The sequence below is a fragment of the Convolutriloba macropyga genome, unplaced genomic scaffold (genome assembly GCF_964194025.1).
Source record: "Convolutriloba macropyga unplaced genomic scaffold, txConMacr16.3 SCAFFOLD_90, whole genome shotgun sequence".
NCBI classification, from domain to species: Eukaryota; Metazoa; Xenacoelomorpha; order Acoela; family Convolutidae; genus Convolutriloba; species Convolutriloba macropyga.
This window is the reverse complement of record NW_027450859.1, coordinates 338,825-355,522: the sequence shown is the minus strand read 5'-3', so window position 1 is coordinate 355,522 and position 16,698 is coordinate 338,825. Positions and strand designations below refer to the sequence as shown.

The following is a 16,698-nucleotide window of genomic DNA, read 5'->3' as shown; positions in this document are numbered from 1 at the left end:
GGAAGTGTTTTTATAAATTTCAATTTGCAATAAAGTGACAAAAATAACAAAACAGCAAGTAAATAACCACAAGCGAAATCCACACCACACCATCACTAAAAATTGTACTTTTTAAGGAATTTGAGCTACAAAATGAAACCACTCAGCCAGTGGTCAAGACAACTTTTATCAACACATCAAAATACCCGCGTTTATCAAAATATTGAAGCCTTTCATTGCGTTTTACTGAGATTTCATTACTTTCAAAGATATGATCAGTCAAATTTCTGTCAAATCTTTCCAGTTCTCAGTTACCGGATGTAGCATTGTTATGCTTTCAGCACTATCGGGCAATATAACGGTTTTTGGATGCCGAAAGTGTTTCAATTGTCTCTCAGAACGGAGGAAGTATAACAATTCCTGATGAAAAAGCAAATGTCTAAATCTTCTCTAAAATTTGATAGTTTTTACTGAGAAAAAATTGTCAAATTTAATATTCTTTTAATCTGCTTTTATTGATATTTCTTGCAAAACATTTTTTGCTGTGAAAATTGAATTCGTATAAGTAGCAGATTCCATTTAATATTGTGTTTTCTTGCATTTCCTACAAACTTTTATAAAATTCTCCCCTTTGTAACATAATTCTAAGAAAATTCTGCTTACTAAAACGTTGTTTGAAATTGCAAGAAGTGGATCTTATTTAAAGCTCGCTACAACAAAATATTTAACAATGAAGCCCTTTACACGCTTTTATTTCTTCAGTTATGTTGTAAAGAATTTTTGTCAGTAATTAATATCTTCGGTTTTCTCGGAATAGATTAATAGATTTTCGATTGTTCCCAGGTCGAGGTGTGCGTTAATGATCAGACCCATCTAGACTAAAATCTGCCATGATCAGACCCATCCAGTCGATAATCAGCCATGATCATACTTTAACTCGTTTTTCATACGTTCTCGTTTTTAACTCGTTTTTATTGTTGCCATGATCAGACCCATCAAGACCGTAACCAGCCATGATCAGACTTTCAGACTTTAGCTCGTTTGTAGAAATTGTGCTCGTTATTACCTTTTTTAGAAAATTTTTCTCGTTTTTACCGCGTTTTAAAACTTTTGCTCGTTTATAACTTTTCTCAGCATGCAAGAACTTCAAAATTCGGGTGATCTTTGACTGAGTTTTCAATTTTGGAACAACTATTGATAATGAAACTATTCTCTGGACTTGTACATTAAGAGGAAGAGAGATGCAAAATTAACATTTGATGACTTATATGTACTTTGTGAGAACAAATATAATAAATTTTAATTATTTTTGCTGCTATAAACTTCGTATGAGCAAAATTGGTACATTAAAAACTATTTTACTCCCATTTAGCTTTCGGCATATTAAAATAAAAATGAGGAAAATAATGTTTGCAAGAATGGAAGTAATCAATTTATATTGAGTTGATGATGTGGCTAATATTTTTGAAAACTATGAGGAACTAATATAAGAAAGACCTATTATCCCGCCAAATTAATGATTGTCTTACCAAAATACGAGCTAGTTATGAACTTACTGATTTTTTATTTTTTTCAGAGGAATGCTCAAAATGCCACATAATTGTGTTGAAAAAAATTTTATCTTGGCAAAACATTTAAAAACAGTTTCTAAATTTATCTTTCGTTTCAGTTGGTTGGAAAGGTTGTTATTGCACTGACTGCATAATGTTCGATTACATATTATATCACCTTATGAATAAATCCGGTGTTCTTTTAATAACCATCTCATTGTGAATCTCAATTACGTTGAACTACAAAAGTTTTTACAAAAATCGTTCCTGCTGCAATCGTAAGCACATTTCGAAAAATGGCCGGGGAAAGTTCAAATGTGAGAAATGCATACAAATTACAAGGATTTTTTCACTGTTTTGTAAGAGCTGTTCAGCCCCGCAGAGACCCAAATTTCAAATTTTACCCTGATTCAAGTAGACAGTTATGTTGATATAATTCCCTTTTCAAGGTAACTGTCACTTACAATACGATGCCGGTTTTGTCTTCGCTGAAATGAATGCAGATTCAGCAATTTGGTATCGGCCATCGCCAGATGCAAAGTTCAAACTGGAAAAGATCTACAATGATCCTGACCGTATCGGGATTGCTGTGTTGACAGACGCTGTAGGCGAAGATGCAGACAACATCACTGGCGACTACAAACCAGGGGAAAACTCACCCGAGGAAAGAAATCAAGTAAAAAAAGGCAAGTTTTTTTTGCCCAGCTTAAGACCTCGTGTAATGAAAAGTCACCTAAAAGTCTAGTGGGAGGGGATTTAACGAACTAAATTAGCAAACTAAAAATTACCTAGATGAGAAACAAATAAAATCGAGGACAAATTTTTATACGGATCGAGCAAAAGTAAGAGTCAAAAATTTGGGCAGAGCAAAATTTGAGAATGACAATTTGGGTCGAAATGTTCGCGAAATTCCAGCTAAAATCATATGATTGGCTGTTTGTGTCGAGAACGGTCTTTTTATCAGTTTTCGGTCCAGCGTGGTCTTTCCAAAAGTCGAGGACTAAAACGAATGAAACAGAAAGAGCGAAGAACCACACTTATTATAATTGAAAATTCTCAAGAGTAACTTTTTGAAATCGGCTATAGCTCTTTACCGACTGTCCTTGTATAATCTGATTAATTCTTGATAATTTTTATTTTTGGAACCCCGTCGATCTTGACAAATCATGGTATGATCCTGGAATTTCTTGCTTGTTTATATTATCAAGATTTTTTTTTGATTTTCTTGCAACGAACTTACGAAGCTCATACAAATCTTGACGTTTTTTTGCAAGAATCTTTTCAAGATCTTAGCAAGATTTCTCACGTTTTATAGAGACATTATAGAGAAATGGTAAAAATGTAAACTGGAGTAATTATCCCATTTAAGCGACATTTAATTGGTTTGTTCTTTTTTGGCCTCTATTCTCCTAATCCAAGAAAGTGTGGTAAAGTTGGAAAACTCTTGTTGACAAACCAAGATGAGGATCAAGTAAGCATCGCTCTATGTTAAGGTGAACGGAATTTTCACCGTACCAGGCGTACGGTGAAAATTAGAAGACGTGGAAGCCAAATGCTGCCAATATTTATCGCATCTAACGCAATTCTAATTTAATTTTAATAATTCTCCGACTTTTTTTTACATTTTTTAGCCGTAGAAGACAATGAAACAAACAATTGATGACAACTTTTTGAAAAGCAGGCACATGTATACGTGATAATATATGGTCGCATAGAAATCTGACGATTTTTTTATGATATTTTTTGGGGACTTCATCTGGATGAATATTACAATACTCCAATTTTTAGTTGCTCTCAAATGAAGTTTGTTGCAATTATATTAGTCCTGTCGGTCTTTTTAATGCAATTTTCCGCTTGACCGATTTTTCGTCTGACCTCTCTGACTTTTCGTCCTCAGAAAAGTGATAACAGATAGCGCCCAGTGGGCATTAAATAATCTTAGAGCCTTTCAGCTCACTAGTCTTCAAGTATGCGATACACATAAATTGTTTTGGGAGACTTATACTTATGGCGTGAAGGGGTTGAGGTTCTTAGAGGTTGACCCCCCACAACATCCCCCCTGCCCCTCATCCCTCATATCAGCCCTCCCCCTACTGTTGCCTCCCCCCACTGCTGCCTCCTCCACTGTTGCAACCCCCCCCTTCCCACCTTACTGTTGCCCCAATCAACCCCCCCCCCCCCGGCGCAACCCCCCCCCCCCCCCGCACTCACCTCACACCCCTTTAATTAAGAAGAGGCTTTAAATCACGACTAGCTACTGACGAAGCAAACCGATCGCCGGTTTTTGACTGCACCTACCTGACGTTAGTCGGTTATATTTACAAAATGATGCCAATTCAATAATATATTTGCAATATTATTACAATCCCGGGTCGAGAAAAAAATGCAAAAATATGTAAGATAAGCGGTGAACAGTTAGTTTTTTCACCGCAAATTTCGTACATAATTTTGCGGTGAAATGCGGTGAAATTATGTAAGTTCACCGCTAGACTAAGCGGTGATCTTACAAAAATTCACCACAATTCACCGCTAAAATATGTAATTTCCCCGCCCTTACAAGGGTCCGAACCTCTCACCTCCTGCATGTCATCCACTTTTTCTTCCACTGCGCCATCTCTCTCTAAATTCTTTTACTTTTTGTTTGAATATAGATCACTCTACTTTCTGCAAAACATGAGCGGTGAATTTTTGTAAGATTTGCAATATTTAGCGGTGAAATTACATATTTTAGCGGTGAAATGTGGTGAAATTTGTAAGTTCACCGCTTATTCTAGTGGTGAAATTACATAAATTCACCACTTAGAAAAAGTGTCAAAAAGATGTAAGATTAAGGGGTAGTTTTAGTGGGAAGGAAAATCTAGCAATTCCTCCCACACTCACCATTAATTTCACCGCACTCTTTGCTGATCTCTTTAACAATTTTTAACAATTTTTAACAATCTTTAACAATTTTTTCTAAGCGTTGAATTTATGTAAGTTCACCACTAAGTTGAGTGGTGAATTTATGTAATTTCACCGCATTCACCGCTTATCTTACAAAATTCGGACACTTTTTCTCGAAGCAGTGAATTTATGTAATTTCACCGCTAAATTCAGCGGTTAAATTATGTAATTTCAGCGCTACCAGGTGATAAAGTATTTTTTCACAGCGTTCACCGCCTGATTTATGTAATTTCACCGCATTCACCGCTTATCTTACAAAAATTTCCGCATTAACCGCTTATCTTACATAATTTTGCGTTGAATGGCGGTGACACCTCGACCCGGGATTCCAGATCATAAGGTTTATGGTTCAGCTCCACGAAATTGAACGGTGATAATTTTTGTTATCCCGTTCGTTTAAGATACATCTTCGGTTATAAGGATTGTAAGCTAACGCCCGTTATCTTAGTCAATTTTTCCCCATGCCAATCGCAAAATTACTTATAATTTTCTTCGTCATTTTCCATTCCACCTTATTAGCTATTTTAGTTTCTCCGTATCATTGGCATATGCAGCTGCTTTGTTATAATATGTTTTAAAAACATTAAAATGGGAAAAATTGACTGATAAAACTGTCCCGATACCAAAATAACGCCAACATTACACCCTGAAACCAGAAAACGGTTAAAACGACGGCGAAATCTCAATTTTCATTGGGGTATTAGCTAGTATACACTTAAGCAGATAAAACAATTGAATTATGTTACTAATTATAGCTCTAAATATGTAACCTATGGTCAACTAAGTGCCCAATAAGGCATTGTAACAAGTTTTTCTTCGATTAAAGAATTGTACTTCTTCTAGTAATAGTATTGTTTTAAAACTACAATCTGGCATCGACCGAAAATATTTATTTTCGTTAAAAATTTTTAATTGTTTTGTACTGGACACTTTGACTGCAGTGACTGTTTCTTTCTGGACCATATTGATTTGACACGATCTCAAGAATTGTAAAACATTAATTGTATCATATTTGATTGCAAAACTATATCTTATAAGAGTTATGCGATGTTTTTTCTCAGTGATAAAAACAAGTGATAAAACAGCCCGTTTGACTGCTTAACAGGCAGCTTATTTGACTGTTATAGAACAGTCGCTCTTTCTTTCCTCTGTATTTTCGAACAATATCCTCATTGACCTTAGAGAGTTAGACCTTCTCCTCTTTGACCTTAAAGAATTTTGTTAAAAACACTCGATTCTGACCATTATTCATGCATTTCTAAACAAATAACAGCTCTCAAATTACACAGTAAAGCAACATTGTTGTTTAATAGACAAAAATAAAAATGATCGATAATAAACAGTTTTCCTCTCTGAACAAGCCAGACATTTACCAGCTCTATGTTAAAACTTACAAAAAATTGGAAGAAAAAGAGAAATTTATAGAGGATAAAATTACAAAATTTACCAAGATGATGGCGTCTGGTTTGTATATGGCTAATCCCCAACTGGTAGGGTTTGAGACGGTTCAGGGTTGGATTCCAATTGCGAAAGAACATAGAACAGTAGGCACCATGACGGAGGCGAACGAATTGGTTCGTTATTTCCGAAAAAAAGAACTGTCACCGGAATGCGAAAATCTTGTTATTGGCAGTAGTAAAATAGGCAAGCTTGAAATTGACAAATTTTTTCCAATCAACTGCGCAATTCATGCTTTTCAAGGTCTACTATCAACAAAAAAAAGTTTGAACAAATACGACCCAGAAAAAATCCGAACATTAGTGATTCAAGAAGGAAGCAACAATGTGCTCAAGAATAATAGTAAATCTGCCTATGAAAAGTTCCCTGAACACAAAAAACTAGTTGACTCATGCATTGAAAAACTCAATCCAGATGTTTGTGTCGTTTGCGAAATACAACCATTGAGCAGTATCAGGATAAAAATGAAAAAATTGATGAAATCAATAATCTTACAGCATCGTACTATTCCGATAAGCCAGACTTCAGGACATCTTTTCTTGATGCTAATATTAAAAATGTAATTAATTCAGTGAACAAGGATAACTGTAAGGATTCCATTGGATCTAATATCTTATATTTCAATGAGTTTCAATGATTTTCATTGAATTCTTATATTTGAAGAAAATGTTTCAATGAACAGATAATTATAGATTCAACTCCAATAGACAAGAAACTTGAAGTAAAATAAGTAAAATTTTTAGCGGTTCACATGGACAGACACGTTTCAAGAGGAAGTGAAACATATCCTAGGGAAAATAGCCCGAGGAATAAAACAATTTATGCTATTAGAAAATCAATTCCACAAAAACTATTGATACTTGTCTTTTAAATGCCCTTGTATTAAGTCACTTTCACTACTCAGCAGTTTTAATTCACGCAATTGAGCAAAATTTAATAATATCTCTTGAAACACAGCTTAACTGAAAAACAGCAATTCAGACGAAGCAACGTTGTTCTTTTATTTTACAGCTGATAACATCGTACAAAAAAAGATAAACCAATGAAACAATAAGTACATATCTGAAGATGCCTTTTTTCTGCTTAAAATTTGGATTGTTTTTAAATGTCATGGGTTTTGTATTCCCACACAGTTTTTTACTTCTTTTTTTCCTGAATAAATTCAAACAAAGTTTATTTGTTTAGCCTCTTTTCAATCGTTTAGAATTTTTTTCAAACAAGGAAGAGTATTAATAAAATCTTCGCAAACTTTTCTGAGTTTGATCATTTTTGTCGACAATCCGAAATATAAACAGTTCTTTGAACTGTAAAATTCACTGTCAATCAAAAAGTATTGTTTTGTTTTTGTTATAGTTTGATGGCTCAATGTAGCTTAACAACTGAATTTAAATCCCATGAATTGTCAAGAATCAGCCCTGAAAAATTTATTAGAGGACCTTAGTCATGTGTGAACTTTGTTCATGCTGGACGTAATCAACACACAGCACAGTTTTTTGGTGCAATCATTTCGTAGAAAGGAATGAATATTCAACATATTAACCGTTCCGATCTGTCCTAAATTTAAAAGAAATGATCAGAAAAAACTTTAAAAACCATCCAGCGCTTTACAATCGAAAAAAAAATACGATTCATCTGTAATGCCTTTTTTACCAACTTTTCCTCCGATTCCCTAGTCGAAAAATAATGGATAATTTATAAAAATTTATAAATTAGTTTATAAATATTTGCAAAAAAGATGCACTATATATTTATAAAAATTTATAACTTTTTGGCAACTTTTTGAATTATTTTATAAATTTTTAATTTAATGCAGTAATTTATAAACAGTTGGCAAATTAACCCATTATTTTATAAACTATTTACGAAAAGTTAGATTAATTTATAATTAATTATAAATTAACCCATTATTTTATAAACTATTTACGAAAAGTTAGATTAATTTATAATTAATTATAAATTAACCCATTATTTTATAAACTATTTACGAAAAGTTAGATTAATTTATAATTAGAAGTTATAAAAAAATGCAAAAATTTGCAAACTACGGCAGACATTTTTAGAACTCGTTCTGACACTAAGATATTCTGGTGCCTCTGAAAATGCATCTCAAATAAAAGGTCCTTAGATGAAAAAAATACGTAAATTTAGTCAGACCATCGGCGATACATAGAAATACGATTACAATTTCAACATTCTTATAATACACAATCAAAATCGAACAATGAATCTAACGAAAGCAACACTCTTTTCTGGAAATCTGATTTCTGAAAATCTTATGCTCTTTGATATTGAAAAATAGCTCCCAAAATAGTATGATCGGCATCATCAGCATGATCGGCATGATCATTATGATCGGCATGCATGCATACATACATACATACATACATACATACATACAAACATACATACATACATACGTACATGATCGACTGGATCAGTATGATCAGTATGATCGGCATGCATGCATGCATACATACATACATACATACAAACATACATACATACATACATACATACATACATACATACATACATACATACACATACATACACATACATACATACATACATACATACATACATACATACATACATACATACATACATACATACATACATACATACATACATACATACATACATACATACATACATACATACATACATACATACATACATACATACATACATACATACATGCATACAGTTGTCGGAAAATGCCAAAAATAGCTATAAAACGCCAAAAACAGCAAAATATGCAAAAATTCTCCAAAAAACGGTAGGATCAGCATGATCAGTAAGATCAGTATGATCAGCATGATCAGTATGATCAGTAGGATCAGCATGATCAGTAGGATCAGCATGATCAGTAGGTTCAGCATGATGAGTAGGATCAGCATGATCAGTAGGATCAGCATGATCAGTGGGATCAGCATGATCAGTAGGATCAGTATGATCAGCATGATCAGTAGGATCAGAATGATCAGTAGGATCAGCATGATCACTAGAATCAGCATGATCAGTAGGATCAGTATGACCAGCATGATCAGTAGGATCAGCATGATCAACATGATCAGTAGGATCAACATGATCAGTAGGATCAGCATGATCAGTATGATCAGCATGATCAGCAGGATCAGCATGATCAGTAGCATCAGCATGATCAGTAGGATCAGCAGCATCAGCATGATCAGTAGGATCAGCATGATCAGTAGGATCAGCATGATCAGTATGACCAGCATGATCAGTAGGATCAGCATGATCAGCATGATCAGTAGGATCAACATGATCAGTAGGATCAGCCTGATCAGTAGGATCAGCATGATCACTAGGATCAGCATGATCAGTAGGATCAGCATGATCAGTAGGATCAGCATGATCAGTAGGATCAGTCTGACCATCAAGATCAGTAGGATCAGCGTGATGAGCATGATCAGTAGGATCAACATGATCAGTAGGATCAGCATGATCAGTAGGATCAGCATGATCAGTAGGATCAGCATGATCAGTAGGACCAGCATGATCAGTAGGATCAACATGATCAGCAGGATCAGCATGATGAGTAGGATCAGCATGATCAGTAGGATCAGCATGATCATCATGATCAGTATTTTAAGAAATTTGTAAATCTTTATAAATTATGCATTATTTTCAAAAATAATTAAAATTTTTCAAATGGCTTCAGATACAAGTGAAATGCAAAAAACTTTCGCGTGAGCTAAAGAAAACTTGTAGAAAACACTGAAAATCGTTCGTTGAAAAATTTATAAATTTTTATAAATTTTGCATTTTAATCTACCGATTTATAAATCTTTATAAATTATGCATTATTTTCAAATTAATTAAAATTTTTCAAATGGCTTCAGATACAAGTGAAATGCAAAAAATCTTCGCGTGAGCTAAAGAAAACTTGTAGAAAACACTGAAAATCGTTCGTTGAAAAGTTTATAAATTTTTATAAATTTTGCATTATAATCTACCGATTTATAAATCTTTATAAATTATCCATTATTTTCAAAAAATTTATAAATATTTATAAATTATCCATTATTTTTCGACTAGGGTTGTTCTTTTCGTTTTTGTCTGTCCTCAAAAACGGGATGAACAGGTATAACCTGGAATTTATTAAGCTTTCTTAGAGCCTTGCGGTTTACTAGTTTCTAAGTATGCCATTCGCCGAATCTGGCGAAGAGAGAGTTTCATTGTAGGAGGTGAGGTTCCTAGATTTTGAATTCCCCCTCACCTCTCCACTCCACCCCTACTCTACTCCACCTTTACTCCACCCCTTCCAGTATCAAGGGTGCCCAGGTCTAGACCTCGACTCATGAAAAGACAATGCTCGACCAAAATGTGCTATGAAAAGACCATACTGGACTCATTTGAGCTATGAAAAGACTTTAGCTGGACTTTAAGAGATTCTGGACTTTAGCTCAACTCAAATTTTTTGCAAAAGACTTTAGCTGGACCCAAAATTTCACAAAAGACTTTAGCTCGACCCAAAGTTTGTGCTGGACTTAAGCTCGACTCAATGTTTGCAAACAAAGTCGAGTTAAAGTCTTTTCATGGGTCCATCATTAGTCTTTTCATAAGTCTGCTTTTCAGCCATTAACGTTTTACCTGCAATATTGATAATAAAGTAGTCAGCGTATATGATCTTGCACCTTTTACGATTCAAAAGGACCACAATTACCTCAAAAAACTGCATTATTTTTTTTTAAAAGATAGCTCATAATATTGGGAAGGAAAACAAACTGAATAACGCCGAAATTTTTTCATGGCTAATGGGACCAGGACCAATACTCTTAAGCTAGCTGGTTTCATAGAATCAAGTAATGTGGTAATATAATCGATCTGCAATAACTCTTTATCTTAAGATTTACAAAAATCTTAAGGCTTTTGGCAGATTTCCAACTGATTCTTAAGTTGGACTGCTCTGGTGCAAAACTATTTAGTCTTGCTCCGGTTCTGCTTCTGTATGTACAGAAGCAGGAAAAAAAATTAAAAAATTTGAATTCTGAAGAAAAAACAGACTTATGAAAAGACTAATGGTGGACCCATGAAAAGACCTTAACTCGACTTTGCTGGTTATTAAAAGACTAATGCTGGACCCATGAAAAGACCTAAGCTGGACTTTCTTCGTTATGAAAAGACTTTAGCTCGACCCATGAAAAGATATTAGCTCGACTTTAACTAGGAACCTCGACCGTGTAATTATAGTCAATATTGCCCCCCCCCACCCCTACTAGACTTTTAAAGTCTTTTCATAAGTCGAGGTCTAGGCCTGGGTGTAATCATAAAGACAGCAAAAGTAAGAAATCTCACTTTTTTCCACCATATAATTTTTAAAATTACACCTTTATTTTACACTCTTTCCACCCTCATTAAGCGAAGAACTAACGGTGTAAAAATCTTATTATATCTTACACGTATATCTTTACACTCTTTTCCCCGTTATTTTCGGATAAAATCCTCGTTCCGGCTAATTGAATTCTATCTGCATTTTAGCTGTTTCACATGGTTCAAGACCTACAATTTATGATGAAGTTACCGCGAGAGAAGATTCTATCAAGGTCGAAAGCGATTTACCAGAATCTTTTGTCATGAACAGGAGCCTGTCATATAACATTACATTCAAAACGTCGGCAAACTTGAAAACAAATCTAAAAGTTCTCTGCAATATTGTCGCTTATCATGGAAAAATTTTGAAAAACATTTTTGACGAGGAAAAAGTGATCGAATTACCGAAAGACAATAGCTATGCTGGTGAAGTTACGCAAAAACACGTCGAGGGTTTTACAAAAGAGAACACTTTTCTCGTGTTTTCTGTTTTTTGTCGAGTTGAGACGAATAATGACGTAGTTGCCGAGAAGTTTCAAGTCGAGTTGGATTCAAACAGACCCACGCTGGAATTCATAACTAAAGGAACGGGCGAACTGTTTCCATATTCTAAATAACTATTCATTTTTAATAAGTTTGTCGAATTCAAAAAATACTTAAACATTAACAGAAGTTATTAGAACGCAGCCGAAAAAGTTCCTTCGAACAGAAAATTGGGACCATTTATGTCTTTATTCTACGTTCAAAGAGCACAGCCAAATATGAAACATGAAAAATCTTTATATGGAATTAATAGCCCCCCAGCCGCTATCATTTTGGCGCTCTCCTTTTCTTTACAATTGAGAGAATTTGAATTGTATTGGTGCGCTGTCTTTTTTTAAAGATCTGTTCACACATTTTCATGATTTTGGAAGTCAAATTGGAGTAGTGATTTTGGTCAAGTGGAGCGAAAAAGCGAGTGGTTTTGCGGCGTGAAATTTTTGTACTCGAAATTTTGTGTAGAGTGAGAAAACGGCCTTTGAACAAAAAATCGCTTTCTCGCAAGTGGTTTTTTTGTTTACGCGCGTCAATTTCATTTTGATTTTTACAGCTTTTTGATTTTTTGGATCGGATTTTTTCTGATTGGTTTCCCTTTCTTGCTAGTGGTTTTTTGTTCACATGCGGCATTTTGACATAGATTTTCAGTTTTTTTAAATATTTTTCATCTAATTTTTTGGAAATTTTTTCCCCACTTGACTCATAGTCCGTTCTAGGTTTAGTTTTTGTTTAGTCAAAAGAAAATCTTTTAAATTGTACGTCAGGACTTGTCCTGCTATGTTTTAATTCGCTTTACATACTGATCACGTATTTCGTTTTACACAAGTCACGATTTTCACTTTTAACTTCTGATTTTCTCAATCGTTATTTTAACTGAATGGATTTTAAATTTGTTACGCATTCAATGACGCAATGTGGTGAATACTTTCAAAGACAAAAGAGCAAAATCAAAGAGACGGGATAAACCGACAAAACCCGGTCATTATTTCATTGAGAATTAGTTATCAAATTTTTTTGTATTTTTTGCAATCAAATACATTGGTACTAAGCCTACTAGAATTTAATTTAGAAGCTGAAATAAGTATAGTTTTAGAATCCACCTGAAACTGCACGCCAAATAAGAACACTGAAAAAAAAACAGAAAAAAATTTGGTCAATTTATCTCTCTTTTTCTTTTCTCTTTCAATCCTGAGGTGAATCGCGTCAACGGCGGATAATTTCCGGCGATCTGCCGGCTATGGTTTTTGTTTTAAAAATTAAGTGAGTTTATAATTAACATGATAATTAACATTGATTAAAACGTAACTGATCAATTTTTTATTATACTCGTGAAAATTATTTGTTCGAGTTGGAAGCAACAAGAGGGCGAATAAATAAACATGGGTAAAAATGTGCCCCTTCAAAAACGATTGACTAGATTAACATAGTGAGCAACACAACGAAGCTCTCCTCAAAAAAATGCAAAAAGATGCAGAAGCTCAATTCAGAAAGCATTTTTTAATAGCAAACTTTAGTAATAACAGCTTTACTAAGGAATTGCTAATTCACAAACAGAGAAACTCTTATTTGTCTTATATATAAACTTAATACCTGATTAAGAGCATAGACCTAATTTGGTCAAAAAGAGAAAGTATTATCAAAAGTTGATTGATAACAGACGGAAAAAGGAACCGTGCATTAAAAAAAACAAAACTTATTGGCAATCAATGACAAAGTTTGATCACATCAACAAGGTTGAGTGACAAAATATGGGTTCAACAATTTTCGGTTTTATTTATAGCTCCCACAAATTTGTCGTTTTTTTGATTTTTTTTTGTCGTAAACTAAAAACATGAATATGCCTGCATGTCAAGCAGACAAATACTGACAACCAGGTTGACCACCATAAACCGATCTTGGATATCATATTAAAGTCATATATGTATTTTGTGGCTTCTTGGATACCATGTCTAACAGCATTCAAAATAATTTTCTTAGTATGGAACGACTTGTTTGGGTTACTAAACAAGGCTCTAGAGGCGTAATTTAATTTGGAGACGGAACTATTTTTTTTCTTATGTGTTTCTTAGATACCGTATCCAAGACAATAAAATTTCATGGCCCATACAGGATTGTATAAGTTCTTTGTGCTACATTTTTAATTCAAAGACGCTTGTCAAATCATCCTACGGGGTTTCAGACGAAAAAAATGTAGGTCCAAATATTTCTCATTAAAAAACTTTCATGGGTCTTGGATACCATATCCAATACACGTAGACTTAAATGGCCCACATAAGATCAAACAAATTTTCGTGCAACCTCATTTTTTACTCGAAAAGGGTTTTCGCAACATCCTAGGGAGGTTTCAGAAAAAAATGTAAATCCAAAAAACCATTCTTAGAAACCATAACATTATCCTGCAAGAATTTTTGCTCAGACTTGGATGGAACCATATATGGTCTTAGATACGGTACCTAAGAAGGGTCAATCCGGGAACTGTTGCATTTTTACAACATTTTTGGTAAATTCTTGATTTTTTTTCAGGAAATGTTACACTCATTACGATCAAGATACTATAAAAGTTACAACTGGATTCCCAGAACTAAAACTTCGGGAAAAAATCCTGTAATTTCTTGCGATTCAGGGTAGAGAAAAATAGAAATCTAATCTAATAACGCTGAAGAATTTTGTCAAGAAATTGCTCAAAAGTATGTGAATAATTGTTGACATAGTACAGGATAGTACAGGTTAAAATAACAGGAACCGGTTCCCATAGGACCATATAAAAGTGGTCAAACAATTGACCTTAAAATTCAGTACCACAACTTGCAAGACTTCGACCTTACAAAACCCGTCTTCAAAGTCGACGCCCCCTACATGCGTAGCAAAAAAGTGTTCAATTTGAAGAATCCCGTTAAGCCGAAAGATACAGCTTACATAAAATTTCAGTACACTCCACGAGTAACGGGCGAAATAGAGGTCGTTGGGTCGTTTATGTGCACTGAGTTTCCGGCTAGTAATGCGAGTGTGAAGGTCAATATTGGCACTAGAGAAAACGTAGAGGCTACAGCGCATTCGGATCATGCTCTGCCTGAGGATTGATCGGGAAATGACGAGGAAAGGGTGGGCAGTTCTGGGATTGTTGTAAATGTTTTCATACCATTTTTTGCATTGAAGATAAAACTCAAATTCAATAAGACTACTTTTTTAATGAGTTTAAGTTCCTATTGACATAATCTTGAAACAAAGAAAAAAATATATGAAAAGAATTAAGTTGTTTTTAATTTAATTTAGTATACAGTCGTTTTTTTATTTCAGTTTGCATCTCATGAGATAAACTTCAAGAAATCATGATTTATAAACGAAAGAAAAAGCTATCGAATGTTTGGTTCTGATACCTAAGAAATCGCCGGTATGTTTGCTATAGTTAGACGAAAACGACCAAAACTTTTTTTCGATATCGTCGTTATATTCAGCTTTGAAGTGTAGGAAATGGCTGATATTTTTAATTGTTCTTGAGCAAAGTTCATAGCATTTATTGTAATCGTGTGTGTCTTTTTATGCAAAATTTTCGCTTGACCGTTTCGACTTTTCGAGTGATTTTTACGCCCTTGACTTTTTGCGTTTCTAGTGATCTAAAATTCTCTCTCATTCACATTTTCAAGCAGTTGAACTCAATTGGCGGCAATTTAATCTAAAAGTCAAATGAAAAGTGCGCCCAGACTGGTGCCATTTTTCACTTTAAATCTTAATAGTGGTATATGTTAACCTCTAATTTGGTTATTTGAAGCCCACCTTTGATTTTCTAAGTCCCATTTAGAACCTCTCCCCCCCACGACTGAAGCAGGCTGCAATTGATTAGAGCTCCCACTAGTCGTTCAAGAGCAATTCTTCCGACGTTTAGTCGGTTATATTCGGTCATTATTGTGCGAACAGTCGTAAACTAATGTTCACTTATTAAAACATATGAAATTTTCAGCTATTTGTGTTTTAAAACCCAAGAATTGATTGCCTTCAAACGTAGGAAACGGTCGGTACTTTTTGTTTCAAATGAAGGAGACTGCGGGTATGTTCAATTACAAGAAACCAGTTCTCATGATCGTGTCCCGTGATCATATCGAGAAGAATCGGTGAGTGTGATTTAATGAACTGAATCCTCATCAATTTTCAACATAAACAAACATAAAATTTATACTTTAGCAAGTATTTTCAAGATGAAAATATTGAAAAAAGTTGAAAAATTTTTCTCCTAGAGGTCCGTTCAAATTTCTTTCTATCAGAAAACTGAAATAACTTTTGTCTATCTTAGAGGAAAATATTCTGAACAATTCTTACGTCTTTTTTATTTGATCCCCTGGACTATAGGTAGGTTGTCATTAAAAAATGCATTTCATTTCAATTTTGTATGCTGTATCAAGCTTACAGTGTATTTCAAATTCTTCAATCGTAACAAATGAGCTGAAAAAACTCAAACATTTTTTATCGTAACAGCTACTTTTTTAAATGCATGAAATGTTACGAGAATCTACTGATGCCAAAAAACAAAAAGTAACAAAGAATAGAGCTGGCACTTCCTTTAGTCTTTGACAATGTCCATGGAAAGCTCTTAAATTTCGTGTAAGTGGTTTCCACAAGTCATTTAAATACCCAAAAACAGAAACTGCTATCAAATTACGAATTTTGTGACTAGTAGCTGTTAACTACTTATTCACAAGAGATTTCCAGATTACAATGAACCGCAAGGTTGCACAAGCGGTAAAACATAAAACCCGCAAATTTTACAAATCAAAATAAATCAGAGTTCGTCAATCAATCAAAACAAAACAAGGAAATTAAGCTATATCAAGCTTGTGCTTGAACAGTCCGGGCCGGGTGCATGAGGGTAAAACTGAATACTCTTGTTGTATTTTACATT

General features: G+C 34.2%; 1 protein-coding gene across 1 annotated transcript in view; it reads left to right on the top strand.

Annotated features, from left to right (window-relative positions):
- Window positions 1–11,884, top strand: part of LOC142356222 (protein-glutamine gamma-glutamyltransferase E-like) — a 28,748-nt gene extending 16,864 nt beyond the window's left edge. The window contains exons 6-7 of the mRNA XM_075408176.1: window positions 1,979–2,215; window positions 11,436–11,884. Of these exons, the coding sequence (XP_075264291.1) occupies window positions 1,979–2,215; window positions 11,436–11,884 (686 nt within the window). The remainder of the gene's footprint in view (window positions 1–1,978; window positions 2,216–11,435) is intronic.
- Window positions 11,885–16,698: the final 4,814 nt, after the last annotated feature.